Below are 15,339 nucleotides of genomic sequence, written 5' to 3'. Positions count from 1 at the left end.
GATGGCTTCCAGTATACTATATGCCTCAGCTTTGGAATGAAGTGGATTTTAAAAGTGGAAACACGAATTGACTTTTAGTCAGTTTAGTTTTGTTTTTTTAACTGGCAGGATACTGGATACTGGATACTGATACTTGTAAAGAACTACGGAACTTGATGCATACCAATAATTTTCATGCGTCAGACAAAATATCTCATGTGTTTTAAAGCTCAGTTGAATCTCTCCTCTTAAGGGCTCTCCGGTTCTTTCCTATTTTAGTTGATTTTGTGCACCTGCCTCCCATCCAGCCCCTCCCTATTTAAGCCAGACACTCCTACCATTCCGGGCTCAACATTGGGAGATGGACGCCCAGAAGCCCGCCTGTCAGCGGGTCCAGGAGAGACCCGACGGCATCGGCTTCACCCCGGCGTCCTGACCAGCTGAGTCCAGGGCTAGGAGTGTCTGGCCTCGTTAACCCACTTTTATTCCCTGTCCCCGCACTGAATCCCATTCCGGTTTTTAAACCTTGTAGTGTCTTTGTTTTGGATGGATCACCCAGCTCTGGAATCTTGGACTTCACCCTGGATTTAACCTTCGAACTCCTTTGGACTTGTATGCCTGGACCCAACCCCCCTGCAGGCAGTTAGTATTAGTAACTTCTAGCTCCTAAGAGTTACAATGATTCTGCTGAAATGTCAAATGGTGCAAAAGAACACAGTCTAGAAGGATGTGAAGCCATAAAGCCTGACAAAGAAAAGAAAAATTCACCTTTGTTCTCTAAACTGAACCACGAAAGGGCATTAATTTGGATTATATGTTGCCAAGGAATGCTCATTACATGTTAAACAGATTGTCAGCTGTTAACAAAGCAATCAATCATGTTCAAAATTAATCACTCAAAGACAATGAATGACTAATCCATTCCTTAGTTATACCGTCAAATGCCTGCCATTTTGTATGTAGGGTACAGTGATTTGCCTCAATGTTTGGCAGTACCCATCATTTCACGAATAGAGGAGCTAATTGTCAGAGTTATACAGCATACTCAGCTGTCATAAGTAAAGTACACTGCTAATACATAACTGCCAATACATCTTTTTAATGCTCATCTTTACTAGAAGGCATTGTAAAATGGTATCCAGTGTTGTTAAAAGGTATGGTAATGTTGTCCTTTCCAAATGAAAGTGAAATATAAGTTAAAGCAACAGCAAAGAACATCCTAAAAAAGCTCTATACTCAAGATCTATTCTGTCAAAAGAGGTGGCTGTCAAAGGAGACTGATAGCAGCTCATGAAGGCATTAGAAAGGTTGGCTTCTGCAAGACCTGCATGATGCCCTGTAACTGTGATCAGAGTTTGATCAATAGTTTATGGCACAAAGAGTAATCAGTCTGCAAAGAAGTGGGCGGAGTGAGAGTTATTGAGTAATGTTGCACAAGTGGTTTTGCTTAATCATGGATGATAAAATGTGAGAAAGGTTAGAGTTTTGATCTCCTCTCGATATTAATACATATTAATATCTATAGATTAAAATATTCAATATTCAATGCTTCTGAACGTTCCTAAAGTGTGGCCGAAGGTGGTGAGTGTCACTACATTTAAATGTCATTCTAAATTCTGTATTCTTTTACAAGTCTACAAATTCAAACACACAGCTGCCATTCGTAATATTTGATTCCTACCACAGTAGTGAATGCTAAAAGAAATGAACTTACTCACATTGAAACCTACTGTCTCAGCCTCAAGTTTCACGTATGATTTCAATGGACAGCAAAGAAGGCTTACCGTGCAGATTTCAATAAAAAGTCAGTGTGCAGCCCACTTTGTCTTTTTTTGACATAGATTCAATGTACTGCTAAAAGCAATTACACTACATTATTATAACTGCACACACAACCAACGCAAACATCACATCTAAAAGAGTTTACTGTATGTCAGTATGTTTAGAGCATTACGATTCTTGGAGAAGCATCCAGAATACAATACATTGACTGGATCTGATGAGAGGGCTTTACAAGAGAGAAAGGAAGAGAGTGAATTCGGTTCAAATACTGCTTGGTGGATGACAGAATGATCAAATGAGTAATGCAAAATGGTGTTTTGTTTTGAGATACACGTCACCATGTAAATCAAGACTCTTGATACACACTGGCAACTTGAATGGAGGTCTGTATCAGCTCAAGGCTGATTTCACTGCATACTGTAGCTGTCGACGGTTTCTATTAAGATGTACATTTTTAATCTACATTTAATCTTTATTGAACACTACTCCCACCCCCACTTTCCGCTTTTAGAAAACGTCTATTAATCCATGATTCATGAAAGATGCTTCAGGCTGTTCTGTTTGTGTGTGACCTTTAATCCCAGTGACATTAATGCACATTTGTATCTTGCCCCAGCAGTCAGATACTGCACACTTAATGTTAATGCCGGGAGAAGTTTAAACTGCTTCATTAGAATGAAACAAAGGAATGATAAATGTACACAGCACAGTGTTACAGTGCTGGTTTTGCAATGCATGACTGTGATTTAAAAAAAGATAGATAAAAAACTAAAGACACAAGAAGCAAAACACTTAGATTGAAGGCCTGAAGTTTGAAACTTTTCTTATGACTGGTCCTGTGCCAATGACCCTAAAAGCTTTTTTGTCCTTGCTCAGAGTATGCAATGGCAGGACTGTTACATTTTTAATGTAGCAGGAAAGAGTTTTTAATAAAGCTATTTTAAGTCCCATTCTACCTTGAAATGCATAAAAAATAACCCAACTGCTATTTAGCTTTCTCCTTTGACTTTTACTTATTTATTGCCGAAGATACCCAGTCCATCTCCCAAGTTTGCCAAAGAGTGGATTTTTAAATGTCTCATTTGCATAAAACTGTTTGTTTATAAATAATGAATTACCATTTAAAAATTAACTGACTTTAAATGTGCCAAACAGTAATTGCTTTATGCACAATAATATATGTGTAGCACATTAATTTGGAGTCTAGCTCTTTCTCTCTCTCCTTCTCACATTTCATATATTTTAAGAATTGGTGAGCCACTATCATGCATTGGTGTGAAGGTATCCTGTTCTGAATAAACATATGTACAGTACAGTATATGGACTGTAGTAGAGTTAGTATGCATTTTTGTCTTACTAGGTTAGACGTTTAATAGTTTGAAAACTTTTACATAATACCTCGAGGTACATTGCTTATTGAGCTTTGTACCAACATAAAATATTACAGCAAAATGTTTCTTAATATTTGCAAACTGATCTTGTGTACAAATACTTCATTTTGAAATTTATTTGATATATATTAGGAGTTCTTGTGTTATAATATGGCCAATTATATTCTATACTGATGGAACAGTCTAGTAGACTAAATTGCTACCATGCCTTTGAGGGTCTAAGCTTTGTTATACACCATGAAAATGTCCAAAACCAAGCTTCGGAAATGAATCTGTAGCCGTATAGGGTCCCTTTTCCCTTTGTATTCGAAATAATCCGCAGGATCAGAATATTCAGCTATGCAGTAGCGTATGAACAACGAACCATTAAGTACAGGGTTTTGTAATAAACCTGTACAATAATCTACACTACCAAAGAAAAATGGGAAATGAAAAAGAACAGGCAGCAGGAAACTAAAATGTAAAAAAAAAACATGAAAGGTTTATGAAATTCCGCAACATTCAACTTGCCAGGTGTTTGGAAGGTCTGTACTATATTGCACACTGGCTAGGAGTTCAGCCCAGGGTCATTTCTGTAAGGGGAAGTCTGTGCAGAAAATCAACACCTGCACACAAAACGCTGGCTTTTAGATGGCGGTAACAATTTCAGCCTGAAGACATTTGTAACATGCAGGGCAACAGCCAGACATGACACAGGCACCCAGATGAATGTTTATAATTATTAATTACCATGACAAACTGCACAATTCTAAATTAAGAGCTGTCTGACAAAAGTATTTGCAAAACAGAGACAATATGTAAATTAAGTCCATTAATTTCACATTTGAAAGCAAGTCTCTGCAGCAGTGAAAAGCCATATTATAATAGCAATGTAAACTTTGCTATCTCTTGAGTGATATGACAGGTTTTTGATGTGTGGAAATGTTAATGGTCTTATTATGCAGCACCATCCAATAAATATTCAGGGTCTCAGTAATACCCACTTGCACTCTTATGCTCCTCATTACTAAAACATTACGTCTTGTTTGGAACATTATAAATGACTTACAATGTACTTCCAAACATATCAGAAGGAGTTGGGCTGGGTCTTACAATCTTTATGATTAATTGTCCTTATAGCATTGTGTGCTAACTCTACTTAGCTACTAAGAAAACTAAATTTAATTATTCAAGTTATACGTAAGAAGATATACTGTATTTCCAAGCTGCCCGCTTCCTGGGGAGTTCACTGCATAAGAACAAAATAAATAACCAGGACTGATTAATATTCCATATACCTCAATATAAAGGTTTAGAAACCTTCACTTTTTTTTATAAACTGCAGACTAAAGCAGAGCATCTCACTGAATCAATACACAAAAAATAAATTCCTTCCTGTATGTGAAGGTAGGATGTAGTGTGTGAACAATGAAAATATTTGATTATTTTGCTTGTATAAATTGTCACTTTGTTGCTAAGTTGTCAAAACAAAGTATATACTGTACTCCTTGTATACACTTTCAGTTTTATCTTTATGTTTAGAGGGTCATGATGAACCTGAGCCTAACCTGGCAAGCACCAGACTATGACAGGGAACACACATACTGTATATTCACTCACACATGCAAATTGGGTACAGATTAGAAATACATGTTTTGGACAGAGGAAGGAATCTGAAGCACCTAGGAAACCTATGTGAACAGGAGGTGAATGTGCAAACTCCTCCAAAACACACACCAGAATCAAGGAATATCGCCATGACCTAGTGCTGCTTTCAGAGTGTGCAAGTAGAATTCCTAGTGTCCTCTCAGTTAAACAGACAGATTTCCCTGCAGCCTGGGTATTGCAAATGAAATCTACTGCAACAGTTCAGAATGGACCAACTTTTCACATACAGTACAAGTTACCTGTTCAGAGCACATGAAAATAATTGTCCAAAGATATTGTAAATGACACAAGCCCATTATTTTCAGGTCTGTCTTTAAACAAACAATAGAAAATCATAGAGAGTGCATGTAAAGCCATGGCAATATTTCCAGTATTCATAATAAAACACCACTTATTGATATTATTTAAAATATCAATTGTATCATCCCTCCCTTTGTGCTTCTCAATTTAATTGAAGCATGGGAATCTGGTGTGTCATTTTACAAAGGCAGAGTTTCTTGCAAGAATATATGGGACATCCTGAAACTTGATGACTAAGTGCTTATGTAGGGAAATTAAACCCTAAAAACTGTTAACTTATTAAATTATATAGGAAAAGCAAACCAAAGGCAAGCATTGGAAGAAGAGCAAACCTTATTCATCAAAAAATGAAACAATATATTTTTTTCTATAAAGACACACACTTGCAGTTATATTTGTACAGTACATGCAACAAATTAGCAGGCACAGCAGGTCATTATTTTACAATGAGCCACATTACCTGGATGTGGTTGTTACATATACAAAGTTCCTACTGAGCTACTGTATGTTTAAAGTCCCATTGACTCACACTGGGATTAACTGCCTTAAACACATAAAACTGGGATAAAGACATCTTTAATTGTATTGAGTGAATGCACTCTTCAGAATTATTAGATACCCAAGTAAAACTGCAAATGAGCTGTGTTAAATTCTGTCCATAGAAACTGACATTCTATAAAAAATAGACTTCCTCACTTTACATAGGGGTATCCATCTCTTGAATATCAATGTTAACAAATGATATTAATAATCATAAAGAAACGAATTCTATACAAGTTTACATTAAACTGTATATTAATTCACATATTTTAAAAACTTATTTTTTAATCACAAGCCATGTTGGTAATATAAAAATGTCATATTCTATTTCAGTCAGTCCAACCTAAATACAGCGCAGTTTAACCTTCTCTATATATCTGCATACTCTGTATACGTTATACAAATACTTTTGTAACCTACTGAAAAATAAATTAGCTTTGAGTAGTTCATGGCAGGTCAGGGATTGCAGCTTTATGTACTGTATGTGCAAGCATGTGACTTGCTTCTTATTTACAAAAATGGCTATGATTATAGTATATACAGTATGTACAGTTTATATAACATATAGTGCCATGCAAATAAATTCACTTCTGACACTAATGTCTCATTTGATTCCTTACATATTGTATAATGCATACAGTATTATACAGTATTTGGATTTAAAGCTGTAATTATTTCACAAAAAACAGTTTTACGTTTGATCAATTCAATGTCAGCAATTCTGGAGAATTAAAGATACAAGGTGAAAGTTATTGATTGCCTAAGTATTCAACCCCCATGACAGCACTTTCAGCAGCAATTACTGTGATTCAATATTTTGAATAGGTATCTTCTACCCTTGCTTAGTGTCACGTTGCAGGTTTCTCCATTGTTTCTCGCCAGCTTGCCCCAGTTTTGACAAGTTCACTGGGGACAGGTGATCGACTCCAATCCTCTAGCCTTGCCATAAATTATCAGGACTTTGACCTGGCCGTTCAAGGACATTCACTGTCTTCTTCTCTGACCACTTCAGCATGGTTTTGGCTTTGTGCTTCAGGTTATTGTCCTGCTGTTATGTGAATTGTCAACCCAGTTTTAGACCCTAGGCTGACAAGCAGGTTTTCCTTTAGGATTTTCCTATACTTTGCGCCATCCATTCGACCTCAGTACAATTCAGAGTTGTCTCTTGAAAAGAAAAACCTATACTGTATACTGTATGGACTTACATGCTATAATACTATTATGCTTTTGGAATAGATTCTAAATATAAAGTCTTATTTTAAAGTATCATGACAGCAAACTCAGACAGTAACAAAAAGTGGAAAATTTGCAGGGTGTTGAATATTTTTACAAGGTACCATACGTGAGTACCTTTAATTCAGTTAAAAATGATCTGTGAGTACAATGGAAATATATCTGAGTGTACACAACAAAATTGTACTCATTAATCTGCCTATAAAAATGAAATGAATTGTGGTAATACCATCAAATGCTGAAGATAAAGCTCTTTCATTCTGTAAAGCACTTTGAGAAGCCACCTTTAAAGGCGTTATATAAAATAAAGTTTATTATTATTATTATTATTATTATTATTATTATTATATTCTTTCGTTTTGTTTTATTTCATATTATTTCCCTACTCTGAAACATTCGTTTCCATATTGGGGATAATATTGTGTGAGGTAAGGTGGACGACCATCCTTTCCTTTTTTTCTAACTGCTTTATCCAATACAGAGTCGTGGGGGAGCAGTGGGCCTATCCCAGCATGCAGTGGGCACAAGGCAGGGGACACCCTGTATGGGAGGCCCATCCCTTGCAAGCACACACTCACATCAGGGCCAGTTTTTCACGATGTCAATTATCCTATCAGTTCTGTGGGCTGTGGGAGAAAACTGGAGAACCTGGAGGAACCCCACGCAAACAGGGGGCAACAATACAAACTCCACGCAGATAGAGCCCCAGGAACAAAACTCAGGGCTGCAGTGCTGCAAGGGTGCCACCCTTAGGTTAACAGTAATAAAAGTAATAGTAATAGGATTTCTCATAAACAGAAATCAATTGTGGTAATACCATCAAATGCTGACGATAATATGCACACATACTGTATACAGTAGTACAACCACTACAACTTAAAATTACTTCTGTATTTTGTGCAGGTGGGCTGGAGGCTGGCCAAATACAGGAAGTTCAGAATTGCACAGTTCCTTGTTTCTCGGCTGCTACAGACCTGTGAATAACTTTCATATGGAAGTGGTAGGCGTTTGGCTCAATTGAATTAGAAAACCAAAGTCCAACTTTGACATTCATTTAAGAATCTACTGCCACTTGGTTTCTCACGCTTCACACTTTTTCTGTTTCCCTCCCTCACATACACACAAACACAAAACTAGGAAATCATTTCAGGAAACAATCCTCATAGATTGCAAATGTGCAAAAACAACCATATGTAACTTGTGCCTTTTTACAAAGCATTCGAATGATGCTTTCTGACAAAATGTTTAATTTGGCCTTTCACCTCTTCTACATTGAGATAAATTAGAACGACTTCCCAAATCACCTCTTTTCGAACTGGAGTCGAATATTAACTGAACCAATGTCATGTAAACATACACTGCTATTACAAAAACATACTGAATAAATACATTTATGAGAGACCAATGAAAAACTTCAACTAAAAAATTAAGCCTTTCAGCACAACTGGTTCCATTTGCTTCATTCTACCATGCTCTATGGTTAACGGGTTAAGTGAAGAGGAAAAGGGGTTCACTTACATTCTGCTTTCCCACAATATTATCGAATGGAAGCTCAGGACTCCATGACCCTTCAGTGAAAGTAGTGCTGCTGTTTCTCCGATCTGCAGAGCTAATGGACTCCTTCATTATGTCTTCTGGCAAGGTGAGCAGACTCTCATCAGGCTGCTTAATGAGATAGGTTTCAATATTATGCTTCCGTAGAAATTCATTCCTTTCTTTTCCATGGCCTTCCTCCACTTCATAATCACCATTCAGACAATCCAAAGCAGCCTTCGAAATATGGATTCTCCTGGAAAGCAAATGTCAAGCTGTCAGACTACCGATCTTGATAAACGAGCCAAGGATTCAAGAATTGAAATTAAGAACATTACCAATCTTCCGTTTAGAAAAGCAAAAGCAAAAAAGAAGAGAAGATTAGAAAGGAGGATGTGAGAAAAAAATAGTTTCTTTAAAGTATTACCTAAATACTGTAGGTTCAACTTAAATTGCATTTATTCATTTGGTAGACTCTTTAATCCAAAGTGATTTATCATCACTCCTGGTGAAGATACAAGGGGTACACATAGAAGTGGTGTATAACCCATTAAAACCTAATATTGATTACCTGAAAGAATGATCGATGATTTTGAAAAAAAAAATGTTTGAAAGGTTAATAGGGTGTATAAAAAATTCCACACCAGAAATTAAGAATGAATTCAGAAAGCAGAAGATTGTCAAGCTTCGTGACAGTACATCTACAAGACTACTGCAGCCAGGAAAACATTTTCTGACAACTACAGCAATTCTATAGCTACAGTATGTGGTGAAGCCTTTCATTCTGACATCCAAACAATTTAGGGTTAAGTTTTGACTTGGTCAAAATCAATAGTACAAGACTGTTGAATTTAATAGAAGGGTTGAAAAAGCAATATTGATGACTAATAGATATTGAGAAAATAGGGGTTATACCGTATTTTAATTGTTCCAGCATTTCGTTTTTGATATGTTACAGATAAATGACATGAGGATATTTGATCAGAAGAAACAAAATGGGTTTGAAAGGCTGTACAGAGAGCACAATTTAAAAAGATCGCTTACCAGATTTACTTTTACCTTTTTTCCCCATCACCAATATCTAAATTGCTTTCTGAGCATAATAACTGAAGCACCATTAAGTGAAAGGGATTACTCATTGCATTGCAATAAATGACTGATTTAGCTATTTTTTTCCACTGTGTTCTTAGATATGTTAGTTATCTAAGATAACATAGATCTTAGGACGCTTTCATAAAATAAAAAAAGCTCTTGCGTTCTATATCATACAGAAAAACACTGCTTTCATTAAATGTACAAACTCTAATACAAATAAATATTTTATTCAGAGAAGATGTTTAAAAATAATATGATTCTCATACTGCATATATCCATATAAAGTATATATTCTTATCTCCCCATATAATACATTATTAAACAAAGATTTTATGTCAGATGTGTTTGAGATTTTCGTCTGAAAAATAGTGTGTTTCATATATTATTCCAGAGCTGCTTACAAAGTATGATGTATAGCTGTTGATACAAACAGTAAGAATAAAATGAAAAGGAACAGATTTCATGGTCAGTTTGCTAGAAAACAACACTTGATTTGTTCAGGGAACAGGATGACAGTAGCTGACGTAACTGAGATGTTTCCAAAAGCATGTATTTTTATGTATTTATTCAGAAAGGTGGAGAAAGATATAATAAGAATTTAAAGAAGGGGTTAAGCTGCCCACTGTCGGACATGTCAAAAGCATAATTAAAGTTTGAGAGTGCCTTTAGATATTTTGAAATTGTGCAGACTGAAAACAGTACAAACGGAGAAGTGTACAGGGAAATTTAAGGAAGTCAGCCAGGAATACAAAAAGAAGTGTCTGATCCAACAAGACTGGGATCCCAAACGCACAACATCCACTTCCACTTTGATGATATTTGATGAAAGCTTTTTTTTCTGTCTAAATTAATTAAAAATAGTATATGACTCTTATTTTCCCTGAAGGTAATTTTACAGGAAAACTGCCCATTGCCAAGTTATAAAATTACATGGCAAATATGTCGACAGGGGAAATTAAGTTAAAGGCCAAGTAATTTTTTTTAACTTGCTTCTTTTTCTGCTCAGTACGGAACCTAATAACATAATATAAAATATTATATTACATGAATAATTGCTAATGAAACTATATTCCTAATTTTCCCTGCAGGCAAATTGTGGTCAAACAGTCTACTCCTCAGTAAATTAATTAGATAGGTGATGTGCTCTACATTTGCCTACAGGGATAGCTGGGCCCTGTACAGTATGTCAAAGGATGCTACTAAAGGAACTGTTCTGTTTCTTTGGATTAACATGTTATTGGTATTCCCATAGTTTGTTCTAATGAAAACATCAAAAACCTCTAATTAAACAATGACTTAATTTACAGTAAACAAGCTATGAAAGAGATTTTATCCTTGCATTAATTTCTACAATATACATATATATTGTATGATGTGACTGCATGTTACTACACATTTTTGAATGCTAAAATATGAATTTGGTAAAAACATACAGATTGCCACTTAAAACACTTGAGATTTTGATGGCAGTTATGGAAATTTGATCTTAGAGTAATAGATTAAAAAATCAGACTTCTCTTTTTACAACCTGCTATTGTATGTCAAGCTGAAAGTCTTGTAAAACTCGAAAGTCTGTGTGGTGGAGAAGTGAAACTTTTTAAAATGAAGCTTAAAATGTTTTAATGTCTTTTAAACAGTTTAAAAATCCAATAATTGTCCAAACACTAAACCATGCATAATAGCAGAATAATATAAATGAAAATGTATGTGATTAGTATTATTATTTTTAAGATTTTGTATGGAAAAACTAAATTTTAAGTGGTTTTTTAAATGATGATTGTCAACCAATTTCCACATCTAATATGCTTTTTCCAGATCTGAAAGTGAAAATTGTTTTCTACATGGCTTTTATTGGATGGAGAAAAAGCAGAGATTAACTTGCTTGGCGGAAAAAAAGATTTTATGGAGTGACAGAAATTACACAAGCCTTTTCAAAAATCACTTTACATTTAATTACAAATACTCATCCATCGGGGTAGCACCAGGCCCACCAGGGCCTATTAACCTAACAGTACGTGTCTGGACTGTGGGAGGAAACCCATGCAAACACAGGGAGAACATACAAACTCCACGCAAATAGCGCCCCAGGTCTGGAATTGAACCCAGAACCCCAGTGCTGCAAGGCAGCAATATTAACCACTATGCCACTGTGCAGCCCTTAAATTTTAAAAAAAAAACTTATTTAATTCAACTTCCCATTGTGCTGAGGCAGGAGATGTCTATGATTTCAGAAGTGTTAATTTCATGTAATGAGGAAAGAAGATCTAAAAAAAAACATCTTGTTGTGACATCCTATACACAAAGACTGATGCACCTACTGTCATGTGAAAGCCTTATGTCAGTGCAGAATTACCCTCTTCTTGGGTTTTGTCTTTTAAAGTGATATGCTGATTAAGTCAACTTTGATGTATGGGGAAAACTGTGTAATCTTGCCAATCAAGTCTTTAGTTCTTATTTAAAATGCATAGAATGATTTCACTGCCTTTTTAAACATGATTTGTTTTATTGTTTTTTTAAATGTTGAATGCTTTATACACATCTTTTGTTTCCAGTCTGATGAGACAATTCTGTGTTTACCTCACACATACAGTAGATACCACCTTTTGTAAAGCAGTGCCTTTAAAGAAACGTATCGTGTTAAGGTTGAAACACCTCCCAAAAACATAACTGCTGTGCTGCCAATGAAAGCAGGTCTCTCCATCACTTAAGACCTTGTTGTGGCTATAAGAACTGATCTACTTCAGAGCAGATTTTGAGAACCAAAGGAGAACAGGCTGCAGTAAAACTGCAGTTAAAACCAGTGCTATAGAAGTGTGTTCTGCAATCTAAATACTCTTCTGGGACTTTTTGGCAAATGTTACATCGTTACAACGACCCAGTAAACATCAAAAAGTGGATCGTTTTTCATGTACTCATAATTTTACTGCAAACGTTTTGAAAAAATAAAATAATGATCTCTTTCATTCAATAGTTTTGACGTGGCTTACCCTGGAATACCTCCAGACTCAAGCTTGTTTGCAATGTCTACATCCCAGGACCAAACGTCAAACTGCCACTTGCGAAGCCCTAGGACTCCACACAGCACGGAACCCGAGTGGATCCCAATCCTCATATCAATGTCATGCTTTGTGCGAGACCTCACATATCTGTGCCAACAAAAGAAAGAGAGGGGGAAAAAAGTCAGTTAGTTTTTTCTTATATTTAGAAATAACATTCTTAAAGGGTATAATCTTTCCAAAGGGGGTGTTCCCATGGTAACACATCTGATGAAGAAGGCTAGTTGAACGGGCACTGTATTGCTGTAATTCATGTTGCATAGTAACTGAGTAGTTGAATGAGATGTGGAATGAATTGGAAGAGACCACCAAGTTATTCATGGTTATACAGTTGTCATGCTTGAAATGTCTATCAAATTAGTATTATTCTAAAACGTGGGACACGGGACATTTCGCTAGAGCACCTACCATACTTACTCTGAAGTCTTGAACGTACATTTATAAAAAATAAAAACAAGTAATAGCTTTATTCCATGCCGAAAAAAAGAAAAAAAAAAGAAAACACAACATTTCGACCGTGGAGCCTTCTTCAGGTGTGAGAAAAAAAAATGATTTTGTCTCATTAATAATGAGCCTCCAATTACTGGTTTCTTTAGTCTATAATTAATATGTTCTGTTGAAAGCAATCAGCAGTTGCTAAATATCTTGATTGTTAGTTCATATATGAAAATACTGAAAACATAAAATAATCAGTACACACTATGTCAGCACTGGTGTTTGTAGTGTAAATGTGTGACAACATCATTTTTGGCAAAAATCAAGTTTAGAGGCTGTGAATGATTATGAATGTAATAGATTAAAAGGAAATGAAATCAGTGTCCATATCATAACAGGAACAGCTACATTAGAATGATCAATTACATTCACAGAGGTCAAATTGTTCTCATATTACTGTACAGAACTGATTTGTTAATGTTCCCTTTGGTGTTAATAAATTTGATTAAGAAAGTGTCATCTCCAAAGGAAAGGGTTGTCTGGCACTTTTGCCATTCGAAAAGGGAATGTTGCTATAAAAGCTTTCATCCAACCAAAATCTAACCATTTTATCCTAAAATACTGTAGGCTTTGAAGGAACTGTAAACTGTAATAGTAATTTGAATTTAATGTAACTTCACAGAATCTTGGAACAAATTGTTTTTTTTTCATATTTGATTACAAACATTTGGCCTTTTATGTGTTTTTTTTTAAATCGAATACTTGTAATAAGAAAACAAGAAAGAAAATAATAGAAAGAGAATAAATAGTTTAATGAGAATATTTCAGAAACCAGATATCTTTTAAGCTCAGCACCTTTTAAATGGACGTCTTAAATCATTACCAGTCATCCATTTTCTATCCATTTTATCCATTCTGTCCATATCAGGATAACATACTGTATATAGCGTAGGGGAGCCGGAGCCCTTCCTGGCAAACAACTGGTGCAGGGCAGGATACACCCTGGATGGGACGCCAGTCCATCACTGGGCACACACACACACCAGGGCTAAATTAGAACCCATTTAACCTATCAAGCTGCCTTCGGACTGAGGGAAATACCCAAAGCACCTAGAGGAAACCATGTGAGAACAGGGAGAAAGTACAAACTCCACACAGATAGCACCCCAGGAAGCAAACCCAGGGCCCCAGTGCTGTGAGGCAACAATGCTAACCGGTGTGACGGTCTGCCACCCAAAAGTTTTTGAATTTCAAAAACACTCTCTAGTGGCTTTATGATCTAATCCCCTTTGACATTCATTTTGATTTTAGTATCAAAAGTGTATTATTCCCTCCTATGGTCAAACCATTACAATATACAGTATATGTTTCTGTTTGCTTTGCCTTAGGCTAAATCATTTTGATAATTTTTCTTCTTCTTTGGACTCAGAGGAGTCACACAAAGCTTTTAAGATGCATTTGGCTTGTATCACAGTACTATATCTGAATGCAAAGTTTCCAAACAATTAAAGTAAGAAACACATAAATCGCCCAGATGGAATAGAATCTAAAGGAAATTGGCCAGTGGCATTACACCTGCTATCAGGTTTCTAAATGGCTCAGCACAAGGAAGGACTTATTCCATTTAAGTGGTTCTGTTGCCCATTTAAGAATGCTTAACATGTAGGCAAGCAGATAATAAAACCAACAATATTCTTATCACTGCATCTGCTAAGCTTGGAGAGCAGGAATTTTGTTTTTTAAATGGATGTTCTGCGTCATCCTTAAAATGTTAAGGAGCCAGGCTGACTGATAGGGTTTATTTATATAACCAGCAGGTGCAGCACTGTCAGCTATTCTATGGACGTCACTAAAGATGAATCTATGTCAACAGTGTATTTCTACAGGAAAAAAAAAAAGTTGGGTAAATACCATGAGATGGAACATACAGCAAATCACAGCTGTGAGAAGGCATTTCATGGCATAAATCAGAAGGCACACAGTAATGTCTTAAAATACTGCACTATTTAAGATGAGAATTGCACTCAAAGCTATAGCATTTAATATATTTTGTCAGGAAATGGGTGTAACTGTAGAGTATCAAGGTAAAAATAAGACCTTTCTTAATTTATGTAATGTTAAATGTTGACTGTAATACAGTATGCCATTGGTGCTCCTGCCTTAATTGTCCATGTTAAGCTACAATTCTAGTACAGTATACCTAGAAATACTTACTCAAACCGGAATGAAAGGGCAAACAAAGCCTGACAGCAGCATAGCAGCAGAATGTTTCACTGTGTGTATTTGTACATATCAATTTGTAAGTCTTGTACATATTCAATTTGCTGTACATATTAATGTCCTTTTAT

The 15,339-nt window shown here is 35.8% G+C and overlaps 1 protein-coding gene across 3 annotated transcripts in view; it reads right to left on the bottom strand.

Moving 5' to 3' along the window:
- adcy8 (adenylate cyclase 8 (brain)) overlaps positions 1-15,339 on the bottom strand; it is an 81,069-nt gene that overhangs the window by 36,982 nt on the left and 28,748 nt on the right. For all 3 annotated transcript variants that reach the window (XM_015354917.2, XM_006634449.3, XM_015354916.2), the window contains exons 6-7: positions 12,488-12,646; positions 8,391-8,661 (exon numbers count right to left, since the gene is read on the bottom strand). In XM_015354917.2, the coding sequence (XP_015210403.2) occupies positions 8,391-8,661; positions 12,488-12,646 (430 nt within the window). The remainder of the gene's footprint in view (positions 1-8,390; positions 8,662-12,487; positions 12,647-15,339) is intronic.

The sequence above is a fragment of the Lepisosteus oculatus genome, chromosome 6 (genome assembly GCF_040954835.1).
Source record: "Lepisosteus oculatus isolate fLepOcu1 chromosome 6, fLepOcu1.hap2, whole genome shotgun sequence".
Taxonomy (NCBI): Eukaryota; Metazoa; Chordata; class Actinopteri; order Semionotiformes; family Lepisosteidae; genus Lepisosteus; species Lepisosteus oculatus.
The sequence above is the reverse complement of the archived record's forward strand: the minus strand, read 5'-3'. Positions and strand labels throughout refer to the sequence as shown.